General features: G+C 43.4%; 1 protein-coding gene across 23 annotated transcripts in view; it reads left to right on the top strand.

Annotated features, from left to right (window-relative positions):
- Positions 1 to 674: 674 nt before the first annotated feature.
- LOC147007333 (dynein axonemal heavy chain 8-like) overlaps positions 675 to 15,985 on the top strand; it is a 50,288-nt gene continuing 34,977 nt past the window's right edge. For 3 of the 23 annotated variants that reach the window (XM_085867327.1, XM_085867340.1, XM_085867311.1), the window contains exons 1-2: positions 1,764 to 1,857; positions 5,608 to 6,363. In XM_085867327.1, coding sequence (XP_085723453.1) covers positions 6,272 to 6,363 — 92 coding nt within the window. In that variant the 5' untranslated portion in view covers positions 1,764 to 1,857; positions 5,608 to 6,271. Of the gene's footprint in view, positions 1,483 to 1,719; positions 1,858 to 5,607; positions 6,408 to 14,204; positions 14,359 to 15,727; positions 15,849 to 15,985 lie in introns of those variants that run through there. The other 20 variants (XM_085867313.1, XM_085867310.1, XM_085867312.1 and 17 more) reach the window with 14 other exon arrangements.

The following is a 15,985-nucleotide window of genomic DNA, read 5'->3' as shown; positions in this document are numbered from 1 at the left end:
CCATGGAGCATCGAAATATTTCAAATTCAACCATTCTCCACGTGTCTGATGTTCAGTGAGATTGCTCTCATGATGGTGTGGCACATGCATCATGGACCAAAAGGCTTTTTCCTCCTGTCTTGATTTCCTAATGTTACAATATAAACTCAGTATGTCTTGTACAATATGAACTGCCTTTCCTCCAAAATAAGTTTCTGCTCACACTAAGTGACCCAAAAACCAAAAGATTTCCACTGGAAGGCTAATCACCTGCTCGACGAAGAAGTCAAGCTGTGATTCTCCATGATTACATGGTCAAAGTATTCAGTTTGATCTGGAGAGAAGGGCGATTATTAATCAGTTAGAAGTCAGTCAAATTTCTATGTGCATCTTTAATTCGAAGCAAAGGTTGGGAGGATACTCGAGAAGTATGCACACTTCCCTCCAAGCTGTTTAGCTTTTCGTGCTCGCCCGCCATTTCGAGCTCATCCGTCATTTCATTTCGAGCTCGTCCGCCATTTTGGGCTTGCCCGCCATTTCGAGCTCGTCCACCATTTCGTGATTGTCCGCCATTTTGAGCTCGTCCGCCATTTTGAGCTCGTCCGCCATTTCGAGCTCGTCCGCCATTTCGAGCTCGCCTGCCATTTCGGGCTCGCCTGCCATTTTGGGCTCGTCCGCCATTTCGGGCTCGTCCGCCATTTCGGGCTCGTCCGCCATTTCGGGCTCGTCCGCCATAACAGAGACAGGTGATCATCCTCTCTTATGGAAAGGACATTCCAGGCACCCACCCGAAGTGACAGCCTCAGGTTAACCCAAGGAGACCGTCGTCTGGTGTACGAAACCTGAGCACCACTCGGACACACGTGACCGTAATTTGACCCGGGAAGGTTACCCCGTGGTTTTCCTCCTATCATCATGAATGGGGGTCCCGAAGGGTCCTGAATTAACTTTTTCCTCAAAAGTTGATGGAATCAATCGGAACTTGCACAGACACAATGTCGGGGTTCCCTCATTAATCCCTGAAAGTTTCAGCTTCCTCGGTCAAATCCTCCCGGAGGAGTAGGTGATGCATACCCACCTACATACCCACATACCCACATATAACTCCGTTAGGGAGGGAAGATTGTCGATAAAGACAAAAACAGAAAATAAAGAACGTTGATTCGTATCGAGGGAATTATCATCGACGAACTCGGACTCGATTTTCCACTTTCACAACACAATCTGAAACACAAACAATCCGTTAAAACGAAACGTTCAATCTTTGTATTTATTTTAAATCATGGACACGTGATGTGGCGGGAACCAATCAGACACCGCGATCTCCCTGTTCGCTTTTTCCCCAAACAGCTCGCGCTCTTCACTCGGTTACCACAGCGTACCGTCCTTCACCCGACACGACGTGCGGTCCACCATGACCCGAGATCTCAGAGCGAACACCTCGGGATCCCCGGGAGGTTCTCCGGAAGACCGCGGGTCCATGGTCGGTTCACCCGAGACCCGGTACGTGACGTTCACTCCGTACCGAGAACTTGTGTTTCCCGTACTGATCCGTGCTGTGTACTAACACAGGAACTCATTGATTTAGTGAATGTCACGATATCTGGAGCGGAGCCGGAATTGAATTGTGAATGGAAATCCCATGCATGACATGTTACCCTCCCTCCCTCTTGTACATGTATGACATCATTTTATACCTCATCACTTCATTCCTCTTTAATCTCGTTCACAACAAATCAGATGAAGATTTACTTGTGATTATGGGCCTCTGCACCGGCACACAATGGCCTGTTCTTGAGGACTGCAGTGGCATCTTTAACGTCCTCGATGAATCACTGGATGAGAAGACAAGATACTTACCTTTGCTTTCAGAGGAAGGTATGCTCACTGATGCAACACCTTCCCTGTGCATCACCAGGTTGGGAGTTTATAGCTCGTCCTGTAACAACCTTATTTTAGGCCAAATTATGTTCAATATTATATTTAAAGATGTTAAGGGTGAACTTAGTTACCACTAAACCAGTCGGCTGTTTGTAAAGCAGAGTTAGTGAGAGTTTACCAGGAAACTAATTAATTTTGCTCGATGGATGGAAGTCACAAGTTCAAGGTCAAAGTTTGACCCAAAATCATTTTTCACGAAATTTTAACCTCAAGCTGTGACCTCGACCTTTTGACCTGCTGTAAGAACTGTTATGAAACCATTGTCACGGGATGGGTGTGTTTGTACCGATAAAATATAAAAGTATACCTGGTGTTGGTTTAATGGTTGGGGTGGTGGGCTTGGTTTACATGGGTCCTCAGTTCAAATCCCACTTGGCTGTTGAATTAATACCAGGTGGGGTTGACTCAGCTTGTCATTCTTCTGAGGTTGGCAAAGTGATACCAGCTTGCTGGGAGGATTGAGCCGTTTGAGTATCCTGTGTCAGAGTGGTCACCTGTCCAGGATTGTGTCCAATAACCCAGGTAACTGCTGTAGCAGCACTGATGCTCTCTCTGTACAGAGTGTGGTCTTCATGGATGGATCATAAAGGACACGTTTAACAACATTACCCATCACTGAGGGTCAGGGACTTGAATTCTCATGACCACCTGACTCATTAAATAATTTATAGTTAATCATAACCTCTTTTAATTGAGGAAAGTGTGAAAATGTAAAGTTTAAAGATTAATTCGTGTTTGTTTACTTGTTTACCAGCAAATACTACCTGTCACTTCGCTGATGGGAATATTCAAGATAGGAGGGAGAGGGGGAAGGGGTAGAGGGAGAGGAGGGAGGGGACGAGGGAAAGGAGGGATGGGAAGGATAGAGGCGAGGAGGGAGGTGAGAGTGGATGGAGGTGAGAGGGGAAGAGGGGGGGAGGGGGAGGATAGAGGAGGAAGAAGGTTGGAGAGAGAAGAATAGGGGTGGGATAGTGAGGGATAGGGATGATAGAGAGTGATAGGGGTGAGAGAGGGGAGGGGAGGGGGAAAGTGTGGCGGGGGAGAGGAGGGAATTGACTGAATGCAATGGGTTCTTCGGTATTTGAATAGCAAAATGAATTACCGAAAACTTGTCCTTGTCCGATTTTTCATTTTCGTCCCAAGGTCGAGGTCACAAGGTCAAAAACTTAGAAAACTGCGAATTTTGATGTAAAAATCATTCGATCGCCCAAACTTTGAGAGCGAGGATGACAATATTTTTATGCATAATCCTGAGGTCATTCCCCACCTAAATTATTGAAACCATTTTGCTCTATCTCGAACACCTTGCCCGTGGCGCCTCCTTCAAGTTTGTTAACCTCCGCCATCTTCGAAGATGGATGGAGGTTGCTGTTTTCACCCCTTTCTGTTTGTTTGTTTGTTTGTTTGTGAACAGTATTACGGAAAAACTCCTCGACGGATTTCGACGAAACTTGGTGGGGGGATTAGGTATGGTCCAAGGATCATGCCATTAAATTTTGGACTTGGTCCTCCCCCCCAAAAAAAATTGTTGAATTTTTTTTTTTTTTGCATTTCTGCATGTTTTAAGTGATTTCCAACCCCCCCCCAAAAAAATAGTTACCCCCCCAAAAAAAAATAATTTTTTTTTGCATTTCTACATGTTTTAAGTGATTTCCAATCCCCCCAAAAAATTGTTACCCCCCTCCAAAAAAAATTTAGAGAAAAAAATTTTTTTTTTGCATTTCTCCATGTTTTAAGTGATTTCCAACCCGCCCAAAAATTGTTGGAGAAAATTTTTTTTTTGGCATTTTTACATGTTTTAAGTGATTTCCAACCCCCCCAAAAATTGTTAGAGAAATTTTTTTTTTTGCATTTCTACATATTTTAAGTGATTTCCAACTCCCCCAAAAAATTATCCCCCCCCAAAAAAAAGGGAAAAAATTTTTTTTTTGCATTTCTACATGTTTTAAGTGATTTCCAACCCCCCCAAAAATTGTTACCCCCCTCCAAAAAAAATTTAGAGAAAAAAAATTTTTTTTTTGCATTTCTCCATGTTTTAAGTGATTTCCAACCCCCCCAAAAATTGTTAGAGAAATTTTTTTTTTTGCATTTCTACATATTTTAAGTGATTTCCAACTCCCCCAAGAATTGTTAAATTAATTGTTAAAAAAAAATTTTTTTTTTGGCATTTTTACATGTTTTAAGTGATTTCCAACCCCCCCCCAAAAAAAAGGGAAATTTTTTTTTTGCATTTCTACATGTTTTAAGTGATTTCCAACTCTCCCCAAAAAAAATTGTTGGAGAAAAAAAACTTTTTTTTTTGCATTTATACATGTTTTAAGTGATTTCCAACCCCCCCCCCAAATAATTGTTTGAGAAAAAAAAAATTTTGCAACTTTTTTTCAACAAAATTTCGATTTCTTTTTTTTTGCATTTCTACATGTTTTAAGTGATTTCCAACCCCCCCCCCCAAAAAAAAAATGTTGGAGAAAAGAACTATAACTCTGTCAGCACTGTTGACATCATATTTCATGAATAAGAAATAAGGTTCACTTGAGTGACCCAGCAGTATTGGCGGCAGAGGTTTTGCACTCTCCCGAGTGCTCCCCCTCTCGTTTTTACGCTGATTTCATCAAAGTATGGATAATCTGAGGAGTGCAAAATCCCATATAGCCTATATGACGTTATATTGTTCCTGGAATGTTCCAGAGGAAGTTTTGCACCAAATAATCCTTGACCTTTGACCTTCAAAGGTCACAAAGGTTAAATTTTCAAAGTTTTTGGAATCGAACTGGGTTTTCGACCTTCTTTGACGAACCAACTCCAATAAGCTATAGCACGTATCCTGTTTCCTTTCCACAACATTGTTTTGTGACCTTTAAAGGTTTTGCAAAGGTCAAATTTTGAAAGTTGTTGAACGAAACCGGGTTTTCGACACTTTCCAGCAGTTGATGGAAGGCCACTATAATTAATTATAACTTGGTCAAAAATTATCACTTTATCTCATCCTTGACTTCTGAAACAATCTGCATCGTCAAATACCGATCGTGAACCATCGTCGTCTTCAGACTTGTTTTATAGTGAGGTTATTTAAATCTCCAGATCTCCTCCACTTGCGGCCACAGTGTCTTTCAGCGCTTGCGCCCTCGTCTCGCGGCCGTAGTATACGAGGAAAGGTCCTCACGTGCTTGGTTCGACTTCCTCGAATTGGTCTGAATTCCAACACATCGTCGTTTCTCCAGCAAGAGGGGAACAGACAGGCGGAGAGGGGGCGGGGTTTTCCCTGCTCCACCATAACCCCGCCCAGAAAGGGCGGATCCATGGAGGTCCCTGTCCAATCAGGACGATCAGCGCGTCAGCCCCACCCCACTCAGAGCCTCAGAGTGTGAGTGTTTGAAGAGTTGTCGAGTTCGGAGGGTTCATAATTCAGAGTTGGGAGTTCTTTGGAGGGAGCAGTTCTTGGAAGGCAGTTTGGGTTGGTTTTGTTGCTTAAATTTTTTATTTGTTTATTCATTTGTGCAGAGATCTCAGGTTCAGACTGGAATTTGCATCGCATTCACATACGTAACGAAGCTTCAGTGTGTTTTAAAATGAGTGGAACTTTTAATGGAACCAACTTGCTTCCCGTTCTCTTCTTGGTTTAATGGAACCAACCAACACCAATGGAACCATAAGGTGTACAATTGTTTTCTCTTTTCTTTCCTTCAGGAATTTCAAGGAAAAACTGGGCCACCTGGTCCTCCAGGAGTCATTGGACCTCAGGTAAAGACAAGAGCAAGTTCATCAATAATATATTTTCCTGGAAGCCTTCATGCCACAGACAGTGATGGAATGATTTATTTCGCATTGATAGACGATGATATATGAGTGTGTTCTGTCTGATTTCACAATTGGTAAATCTTCGAGATGTTGGATGCAGCACTCACAACATCCTTCTGAGGACATGGGAAGTCTGCTTCCTTTCACTCTTCACATGTATCATTGTCCTTTTATCCACAAAAGTGGAAGAATTAATGAGTGGCAGGAATCGAATCCTTGGTGTGTGTGTGTGTGTGTGTGTGTGTGTGTGTGTGTGTGTGTGTGTGTGTGTGTGTGTGTGTGTGTGTGTGTGTGTGTGTGTGTGTGTGTGTTTACACAGTTGTTTCGATGTATGTGTGCACATTAAATGTGTGTAAATTTACAACTGTGTGTGTGTGGGTCATTGTGTACGCATGTGTATAATTGTTGGAGTGAAGTGTTGATGTGACAATATAATTGGACTTGATCACAGGTGTTATTTGTGATCAGTGTTATCATTATGTTAATTAAATGACAGTTTTAGAGTTGTAATTGTATTTTTTGTAAGTTTTGTTTTTTCTCATTGCTTTTTGGGATGGGACGTGTTGGGAGACGATGGGACGTGTTCAACAGGCCAGACTGGACCCATGGGAGAGCGGGGTCACCCTGGCTCTCCTGGCCCACCGGGTGAGCTGGGACTGCCAGGTTCAGATGGAAAAGAAGGCATGAAGGTCGGAAATAACAGTTTTATGTTTATACTGCAATACAATTTTAAGTTAAAGCAACAACAACCAACAACAACAACAACAAACTAGGGGTTGGGAGTAATTTGGGTGTTGAAATGTGTTTCGATAAACAGTATGAGTAAAGGTGATAACTAGATTTTACAATTTCAGATTGATAGTTGAGGGTATAAACTGAATTTTAATCTCACTCTCCAGGGATTGATGTTGTTTTAAATTATTTAACACAGGTGTTTAAACTCTGACACAAATTCAGGTAAATTGGTCTCAATGTAAAGTGATGAAAACACACTTGTTCGATAAGAAAAGTATAATTCCTGGATGCTGTCCTTCGAATAACCCAAGTGGTTTTTAATGACCTTTGTTGAACCTTTCACCTCCCAAATCATTGTTTTTAATCTTACCGTTCATATTGACCCCCAGGATATCCATGGTAATCGTCATGGCCAATGAAATTTAGAGTTTATAATCTGTCCCTCACCTCTTGATCTCTCAAAATCTTGGAGTTACTCAGTGAGGACTAGAATATGGAATACCCACACTGTTGATGAGAGTGGAAAAATCTCGAGAACACTCTCAATGTCAAACTTCCAGGGTTATCGTATCCATAGACTCATGAATTACCCCCACAAGTGTGTGGATCAGGTGGTTTATTCTCATCACACCAAGCTCCTCGACGCACATTCGTGGAGCACCCAAAACCCCCATCATAACACGTCATCAACTTGGGGAAAAACACAAGCTATGGTAAAGCAAGCTCAAGACACAGCTGCTTCTTCTACTGTCTGTGTAGCATCATTGGCTGGGGGTACAGCTGTGAAACTGATGCAATACCCTCTGCTGATTCTATCAGGAATTTGTAATTTGTTCATGGTGCCAGCGATAGCTCACCTACTCTTCAAAAAGGACACCGTGGGATCTTTAACGTCCACCAACTAATCCCAGGAGATGGGACGTGTATGTTTACGTCCAACCAAGCGACGGAACACACATTTATGAATCACCCTGCCTGTGAAACACTGGGATGACAGTTTAAAGCTGGGTTTGGATTCAAAGCGAGGCTGGACAGCTTAAAAGTGAGTGTACCAACCTGTGGGCCATTCTGCCAGCCCAAGACACCCACTGTCCCCTTTTAAAAACTTAACCAAACAGGTGTGGTAATCTTAATCCTGATGAAGCAGCACTTTATGGATGGAAAGAAGTAAATTAATATCGAGGTCTCATAATAATTAGCATTCTCAGGTCTCACACTCAGAGGTCTCAGGACTTATTTGTCTCGAAAAACAAATCATGAAAATCACAATGACTAAATTATGTTTTCCTTCCATCTCATCTGGAATGCGGTCGATGAAAGACTTCCCTGGAAAGAAATCACATCATATATACCAGATTTAATGACTGGGAAGTTTATCATTTAGCCGGGATAAAATAGTAGGATCAATATGTCATATGACCCCCAAAAAATTGCAAGAAAACGTTTTATGGAATCTTTTTGTTTTATTTGGTCTTCAGAACAACATATTAAAAGTTACCAAAAATGGACTACCACAAAGGGTCTAAATATGGCGTCAGTAAAAATAACTAAATGGACGATTGACATCCAAACAAAAACTGATTAAAATACTCCAAAATACCAAAAGTGTTACACAGTCTACCCTCGAGAAATAAGTTTTGATCTGTCGAGCGTATGTTCCAACGTACCTTCCACCGAATATTTAGTCTTCATTTTCATCATCTGAAACTGGCTCAGTAACCACATAACCACAGTTGCCTTCTTGGCAAGGTCCACAAGCTCTGGTCCATTCAAGGCCATGTTTATTACAGCTACATTTCAGTATGCTGCATCCTGTAGTGCAGTTGCAATGGATCATTTTGAGCAGAATGTCTGGTGCAGGGCTCTTATGCATCAGGAGTGGAATATTTTTGTCCTCTTGCACATCCAAGCCCCATTCAGTAGGGTTCATGCCGTCTTCCTTGCCCATCCAAACCATGACTTGTAGGTACGTCTGCCGAGAGTGAAGGTTTGTGACCGAGGTTGTTGGACGCAGTCTTTTGGTTGTCACGAAGGTCTCTGCGGCCACTTTCATGCAAAGGAACTTGTAGCGTAATGATGCCAAAGAGTCAGATTGGGTTCCGTTAAACAAGGACACAATTGCCTTGCAACCAGTGGTTTCTACAGTAAATTGATCTGCCATTGGTGTGCAAAAGACCTGTGAACAGGCACGCAAGACAGATTCACCCTTGATGACTTTTTGGAAAACAGATTTCTTCCCCATCCAAGAGATTCTCAAAGTAGTGTCACATCCAGAGAAAGTATGAGCAAACAGTAGATCAGAGCAGACATCATCACCAAGTAACCGTTTCAGAACTTCGATTTTATAAACATTTGGTTTCCCCTTGTCTGACCTGAAGTACAGGTACTTGCAGTCCTTAGAAGTTGCATGATACAGCAGCAATACCAGCAGATCGGTGTCTTCTCCGATCAGGGTTGTTGCATTGGAGGATGTCATTGTGACGGATGCTTTCACGATGTCCAAGTCTGCATCTCCTTCAGCTTGGATGATATGACAGCTTTTCTGCCGCAAGTGTTCAGAGATCAAATGGATGAGGGCCTGTTTGTTTATAACATTTGAGAGGAAATCTTCCTTTCTCCCAACGAATGTTGTTGTATCCGATATGTTGACCTTTTTCGAAACCAGAGCTCGACTTTGTCGCTGATTCGTATTGTCCTTTGTACTTGGTCCTCCATCATATCCATCAAAGACAACGGTGGTATTGCCAGACAGGTCTGATGTGAAAGACGCGTCGGCATCGGAATTGAGCTGGAGGTGCTGCCTTCGGTCCATTTCAGTCGATGTAGAAGTGAACCACCATCTCGAACATAGCGACCAGTCTCTGGAATGGACTGAATAACTGCATCTTCTGATGAAGTAACATGCCATTGTATGGCGTCCAGAAGTTGTGTTTTTTCTGGATTCTGCACACGATTCTTTGCTTCAAACAAGGATGGAGGATATTGGGAAAGTTCACATTTCATTCCCTCATTTTGGCACAGATTTTCCTGCTGAGATACCACAAGGAACCTCTGAAATAACAGTGCTGGATCAATGGCTCAATCCTTGGTGATCTTTTTTGGCCTGGGCTGATGTTAGTGTCCTCACTGCAGTGTTTCATTTGTGCGAATATGAGAAGACAGATTGTCCTTCCATTTTATTCACTGTGTTTCTGCCAACAATGAAAAGGTCTTGCACATTGACATCCTCATTAGCATTTATACCTGTGATGATGTTACGAAGGGTCACCTCATCCGAGAATGGAGAATGTTGTTCAAGCTTTGTGGCAATTTTGGCCAAGTCCATCGTGTCCATGTCTATTTGTGATGCAGATTCCTCTTTGTGCTGTTCGCTCATTGTGTATACGGTTCGACAGAATTCCTGCATGGCGTAGCTGTTGCTGGAGGATACCGGAGACGACATTGTCCAAACAGCTCTTTGATGTTCAGTCATTCCACTTCCTCTTGTCAGGCCCCATGTACATTTAATGGACCGCATCAGGGTCTGTTTGATCACCAAGTCTGATCCAAGGCCAGCCCAGCGTTGGTCGGTGCGTTGAATCACGTGGAATCCGTTTCTGAATTTCGAAAATACTGCAGAGTTTTCAGTTTCTCACGCCTGCATCTTCTGCAGGTAAAGATAAGCAGACTGCAGATGGTTGGGATGTCCAGCAGCAGCAAATATCGGTAAGCAGACAGATATAGCGTGGAGTTGCATTTGCTACGACCCTGTGCAATCGGCCTCGACAAGTTCCCAGGCCACTCCCAACATTTGCAGATAGTTCAGCCATAATTTGCTCGTTTTTGAACTGTAAGATAATTCAGACTTTTTGGAAACTAGTGTATGGGAAATCCATTTGATACAATCACTTTTGAGTGATGTTTCCAAGTCTATTGAACTCGCATCTGACATCATATATTGACTGTCAAATTTTTGCACGAGGATCTCAAATCCTGGCTCATCTGCAATGACTTTAGCTGCGATCCTGGTGCATCAGACACTGACAAACAAAGAGGTGTCCCCAAAATTGGCGCTGCAAAGCTTTTCCATTCATCATGTGATGAACCACAGCGTTTTCACCGGAAATCGTCTCCAAGACCTCTTTCAGGTCACTCCCATTCATCATTACTCCTCTGGCCCCCAACAGATTGAGCTCACTGAAAGTCATATTATCCCCCAAAAATTATCCTCAAAGGATTAAAGTGATCGGAAAGTGTTCAATTCATCAGATTTGAGTGGATATCAGACATGTTCTCACATTGGCTCCCATCTTTTTCTAACCTCATATCGAGACCCTTTATTTTTGTGCAATTTTTAGCAACTTTTGATATGTTGTTCTGTAGACCTAATAGAAAAGAAAAATACCATAAAACGTTTTCTTCCAATTTTTTGGGGGTACACGGCAATTTTTCCATATTTTGACTCTCCTCAAAGTAACTAAGTTGGATGACGTCATAAATTATAGGAGTTCGGAGAGACGATTTGTCATTTAACAGACCCCTGGTATTTCGACAGATTCAATACTGTTCAATGAGTTTTCTTCCTTTCTAACACTGGAAATCTCCTGGCCCTTTTAATCGGATGAGATGTTTTTTTCGACTGATGGAGAAGGCATCCATCTATTAACATGCTGATCGAGGGGAACAGGTTGTTCAACTGGTGGTGTGACCTCAATAGGTATTGCCTGTCCCTCACTTGCAGCAAGCTTGGGAGGAGAAGGCGACAAATGATAGTGAAAGCGACGTGGACTTGCTCTACCCTGATTCGGACAAGCAGTTCTGTGCCGTCTTCGACGAGGAAAGCATTGACGAGGATTTCCTCGGGTTGAGCTGAAAAGCTTCATCAAACTCAAACAGCCCTTTTTCAGGGCCACAAATCCACAAGACAGAAGCATCATACCGGGATGAATCCCTTTTCTTCCTTTTTCTGGGAAGAAAAAAAATCCTCTTTATAATATTGTTGCAAATTCGCGCCCGCCGGGGTGCGAGCGGTCACGTAACTCGAATCGCGGCACGTCGCCCACCGGACGGACAATTCTGTCGTGACCCTCTCGGACTAACGCCGGGAACAAGTCACGGGTGGGCCTTTCGGCCTCACCACGATCGTGCCAATCGGCCCCCCGTGTGGGATAGGGTTGTTCGCCAAATTCGACCTATCTAAGTAGCCACACGGAGGTTAGACCGGGCGATCGCACCTCGCCGCAGATTGACTCCGGACACGGGCCACTTTAAGCGACCCGTTCCGTACTATCGGGATAACCGAGCGGTGTTATCGTCAACCTCGACGGTTCCGATTAATTATCGGGCGTATTTAGCCCACTACCAACCCTTTACGTGAAGTAAGATGGAGATTCAATTGAAGAAAAGACGAAGTGAAACGGGGAAAAACAGTTCAACATGAGGCACATTTATTCCGCGGCACATGGATAGCACACATATACAATTACAACAATTATGCACCAAAAGCAATTGCAAAAGAAACAACAATGCAGATCTACTACCGACTATGCGAGCACAGGGCAACACTTACACAGTTTTACTTTACAGATGGCGCCGACAACACATATACTCAAAAGCAAAAGAAAAAGGGCCACCCTCAACGACAAGGGGACAGACGGGGCCTGTGGGCGCGAGACCGGGTGGAGCTTACCCGTCTTGTGATGAGCCGCAAATGTGGCGGCGGTGCCCCGACTCCGCGCTCCTCCGCGGGTTTCGTTGGTACTGCTTGGAATGGGGTGGGAATGGGGCCCCCTTTCCGCACTATCTCAGCGCGGGGGGGGAGGGGAAGGGGGGAATTGTTGATGCTATGGGGAAAGAGGATAGCTGGCTTGCTTGGGTCCCGCGACGAGCGACTCCACTGCGACCTCGACCGCGCTCCTGGCTTCCCCTCTCTGCAGCTCCCCGACAGGCTCCGAACCCCGACAGACTGACTCTCCTCCAGACCCGTCTGACTGCTGCTGCCACACTCTGCCGCTGCTACACCTCTCCAACTCGCCCGAGCCCAAAACTGACTGAATTCGCCCCGCGCTCGGCGCTTTCTAGTACGGCAGGAGAACCCATATGCAAATTTCTGGATCAGGCTAAGCTCGGGGGCGGAGCCACGCTCGCCCATTGGACGGAGGAAAAGTGGGCGTGAACCTCCCCTGATCCTCGAATTTGCATATATCGATTCTACTCCGACGCGCCTGGAGGCGGGGCCAAATCGCCCTGCGCTTGCTGATAGGGCGGATCAGAAGTGGGCGTGTATCATTCCTGATCTGACTTTTCCTCGGAAAGGTCGCTTTTTGCACCCGCGGCTCAGCGCGCGTCCCGCACGAGGCCAGGACAGCCTGACGCTGGGCGTTCACAAGTGGTGCGGGAATGGCCGCAGAAGGAGAGGCGAAGGTGGTGGAGGGTTTAAAGTGGTGGTCCCTGGCCACGGTGACGCTTGGAATGGCGGTGATGCGATGGTTGCGGGATGGTCTGCTGTGAAGGTAAAGGTCGTGGCTGTTGGCGTTGTTGTTGTTGTGAAGCGGCGTTGCGGTTGGTGGTTGTTGTGTGATGGCGGTTGAGACGTGGTTGGTTCAAAATAAAGATAGAACAGAAAAACGGCTATCTTAAAGGGTCGCAGCCCGAATGAATCACATTTATTCCCTCTAAACAACGGGTTTGGGGCTAACTGCACATGTACTTACAGAGATATCTCACCTACGGGACCTGAATGGTGGTTTGCAAATTTCCTCAACCACAACAATATTAAACAAGGACAAATGTGTCCAAGAGCAGCGTCCGAAAATTATCCTCAAAGGATTTGTCGGCTAAAAAAAAAAAAAAAAAGCAACAACAACTTCCGAATATTTCGTCACGTGCCTTGATTAAGCCAATAGCGAGACCCGTCATAGTGTATTTACGTAGTTACGAAATATAGTGCATTTACGAAATAAATAATGTATTTACGAATTTACAATACATTAAATGGAATAATCTTGAAATAGTGACGTGAACTTTTTTAAACTTTAAAGCAAATGTCCGAATATATTTAAAAGTTCATGATAGACGCTTTCAAAAGGCATCGTCAATGCGAGGATGTGTACAAGTGTTTCGTATTTAAGGAGATCCGGATCGTGTATATAAAAGAGCTGAGTCCGAATATAAAGGTTTTGTCTTCACAAGAAGAAGAACAACAACAACGCCGAGCGTTCTTAGAGCAGCGTTCGCTACGTGAGACGCTGCTGAAAATAATAAATAAAAATAAAAACTTCTTGGTGTCCTTTCCTCTCTCTTCAACTTCTTGAAAATGAGAATAAGACTGTTAGACTAAATTAAGGGGACGTGGGAGTTCGCACGTTGATTCCTCCGTCACTTTGTTTCGTACAAAGCTAATGTACAAACGTATTGAGATCTCGATCAGAAAATAAAAAAGATCAATCGATTAATTTCCTTTGAGGGTGAAAAATACGGGTGCTGTTATTTGATTTGAGGGTGAAAATATTTGAGGGAAATAGAGATGATGAGCTTCACCAAAAGCTCGAATTTGGTCTCATCTGTCCACAGGAAATTTTCCCAGAATGATTTTGGCTTGTTCAGGTGTGTTTTGGCAAACTCCAGTCGGGCTTTCTTTTGTCTCTCTCTCATCAGTGTGGTCCTCCTGTGTCTCCCACCATAGAACCCCCTTTCATTTAGTTGGCGATGGATTGTGCGAGTTGAAACCGTCGTACCTCGTGTCTGATGGTCAGCTTGAATCTGTTTGACAGTTGATCAAGGTGCTTTCTCCACCATTCGAACAATCCTTCACTGAAATCTTCCATCAAGTCTTCTCTTGTGACCACGTCCATGGAGCTTGGCTGCAGTGCCATGGGCCATAAACTTCCTGATAACATTGTGTGCGGTGGACACAAGAACATCAAGGTCTCTGAAGATGGACAAGTAACGCTGAGATTGTCCATGCTTGGCTACAATCTTGTGTCTGACCTCAGACAATTCTCTGTTTTTCTTTCTTTTCTCCATGCTCATTGCGGTACACACAGAGACACAAAACAGTAGAATGACTTCATTTCTCTCTTAAAACTGGTTGAATGAGTGATTTTTTTTAATTTCGCAGGCACCTGCAGCTCACCACAGGTGAGTTCAATTCCAAAGGAAAGGAGAATCACCCGCTTTAAATCAAATTATTTCTAATAACTCCTAATAGGTGTCAATAATGTTGTCGAGACCATTTTAGGATTTCTATGTGGAATAAGTTAAGAATTAGTAATTTTTTTTGTTTAGCTCCACTGCGAACCAAATAAATACATTTGTCGAGAACAAAATATTTTTTTAATTTCAACAATTTTCTGGAAGAAATGGTACATTATTTGAAAAAAAGTGCAAGGGTGTCAATATTTTGGGCCACCACTGTGTGTAAGTAATTCAATTTAAACAAAATAAAGATTGTAAAAGTCGTATAAATAAATTAATTCTGGAAGTTTACCGCCTGACAGAGTGGCGATTACACCACCCGAGCGAACACGTTATGTGAGTTATTCGTGCCTGTTGTATGTGTCCTTTATGATGTCCTTAAAAACAGTAAGTTTCCTCTTTGAAATGATTTTCAATTTTTTGCTCGCCTGTTCGAAGAACAGAGAGCTATAGCGATACCCCCGGCGTGAGCGTGAGCGTCAGCGTGAAAATGTTGAAGTTTTTGGTGCAAGTTATTTCGAAGCTTGCCATTACATTTAATATGTGGACTACGATGCTGATATTTGGCATGGAGGTTCCTTTGGGTTATATTATTGATGTTGTGAAGTTGAAATTAAAAAATAATTTCAAATGTTTCAAATTTTTGACCTGTTTTGAACTTAACTTTTTTGTTGCACATCAACGCAAAAGTTTTTGGTGCAAGTTATTTAGAAGCTTGCCATCTATCTATAATTCCAGCAATCTCTGTGTGTATGTGTGTCTGTATGTGTGTCTGCGACCGCCGTTTCTCGACAACCACTGGTCCAATCTAATTGAAACTTGCCACGTATATTGCTGGGGACCTGAGTATGTGCCTTTTCAAGGTTTGATATTAATCGGACAAGTGGTTCCCAAGTTACGGCCATTTATTTGCCAACCAATGACAGGACACGGTGCTATGACATCACGAATGACGTGACAAATCCTTTTTTTTTGCACGATTGACCTCACAATTCTTCTTCTTCGTTTGATATGACGTCACAATTGACACTGGGGACCTGAGTATGTGCCTTTTCAAGGTTTGATATCGTTCTTCTTCGTTCTTCTTCTTTCGTTTCAGCTGTTTCCCAGGTGTTTCCCAAGTTATGGCCATTTATGATACGGTTGGGCCGATCAAATTGAAAGAATGCCCCAATCCAGTCGTTGTTTACGAGAGCGAAGGAAAAAAGCTGCACGTATGGGTACGCACCTCCAGGCACGCACCTACGGGCCCGCACTAGTTCATTTAATATTTGGACTAGGATGCTGATATTTGGCATGGAGGTTCCTTTGGGGTATACTATTGGTGTCGTGAAGTTGAAATAAAAAAATAATTTCA

Source organism: Eptatretus burgeri, unplaced genomic scaffold (genome assembly GCF_056783735.1).
Source record: "Eptatretus burgeri isolate ZD-2024b unplaced genomic scaffold, Ebu_testis_v1 Ebu_testis_scaffold_301, whole genome shotgun sequence".
Taxonomy (NCBI): Eukaryota; Metazoa; Chordata; class Myxini; order Myxiniformes; family Myxinidae; genus Eptatretus; species Eptatretus burgeri.
The sequence above is the reverse complement of the archived record's forward strand: the minus strand, read 5'-3'. Positions and strand labels throughout refer to the sequence as shown.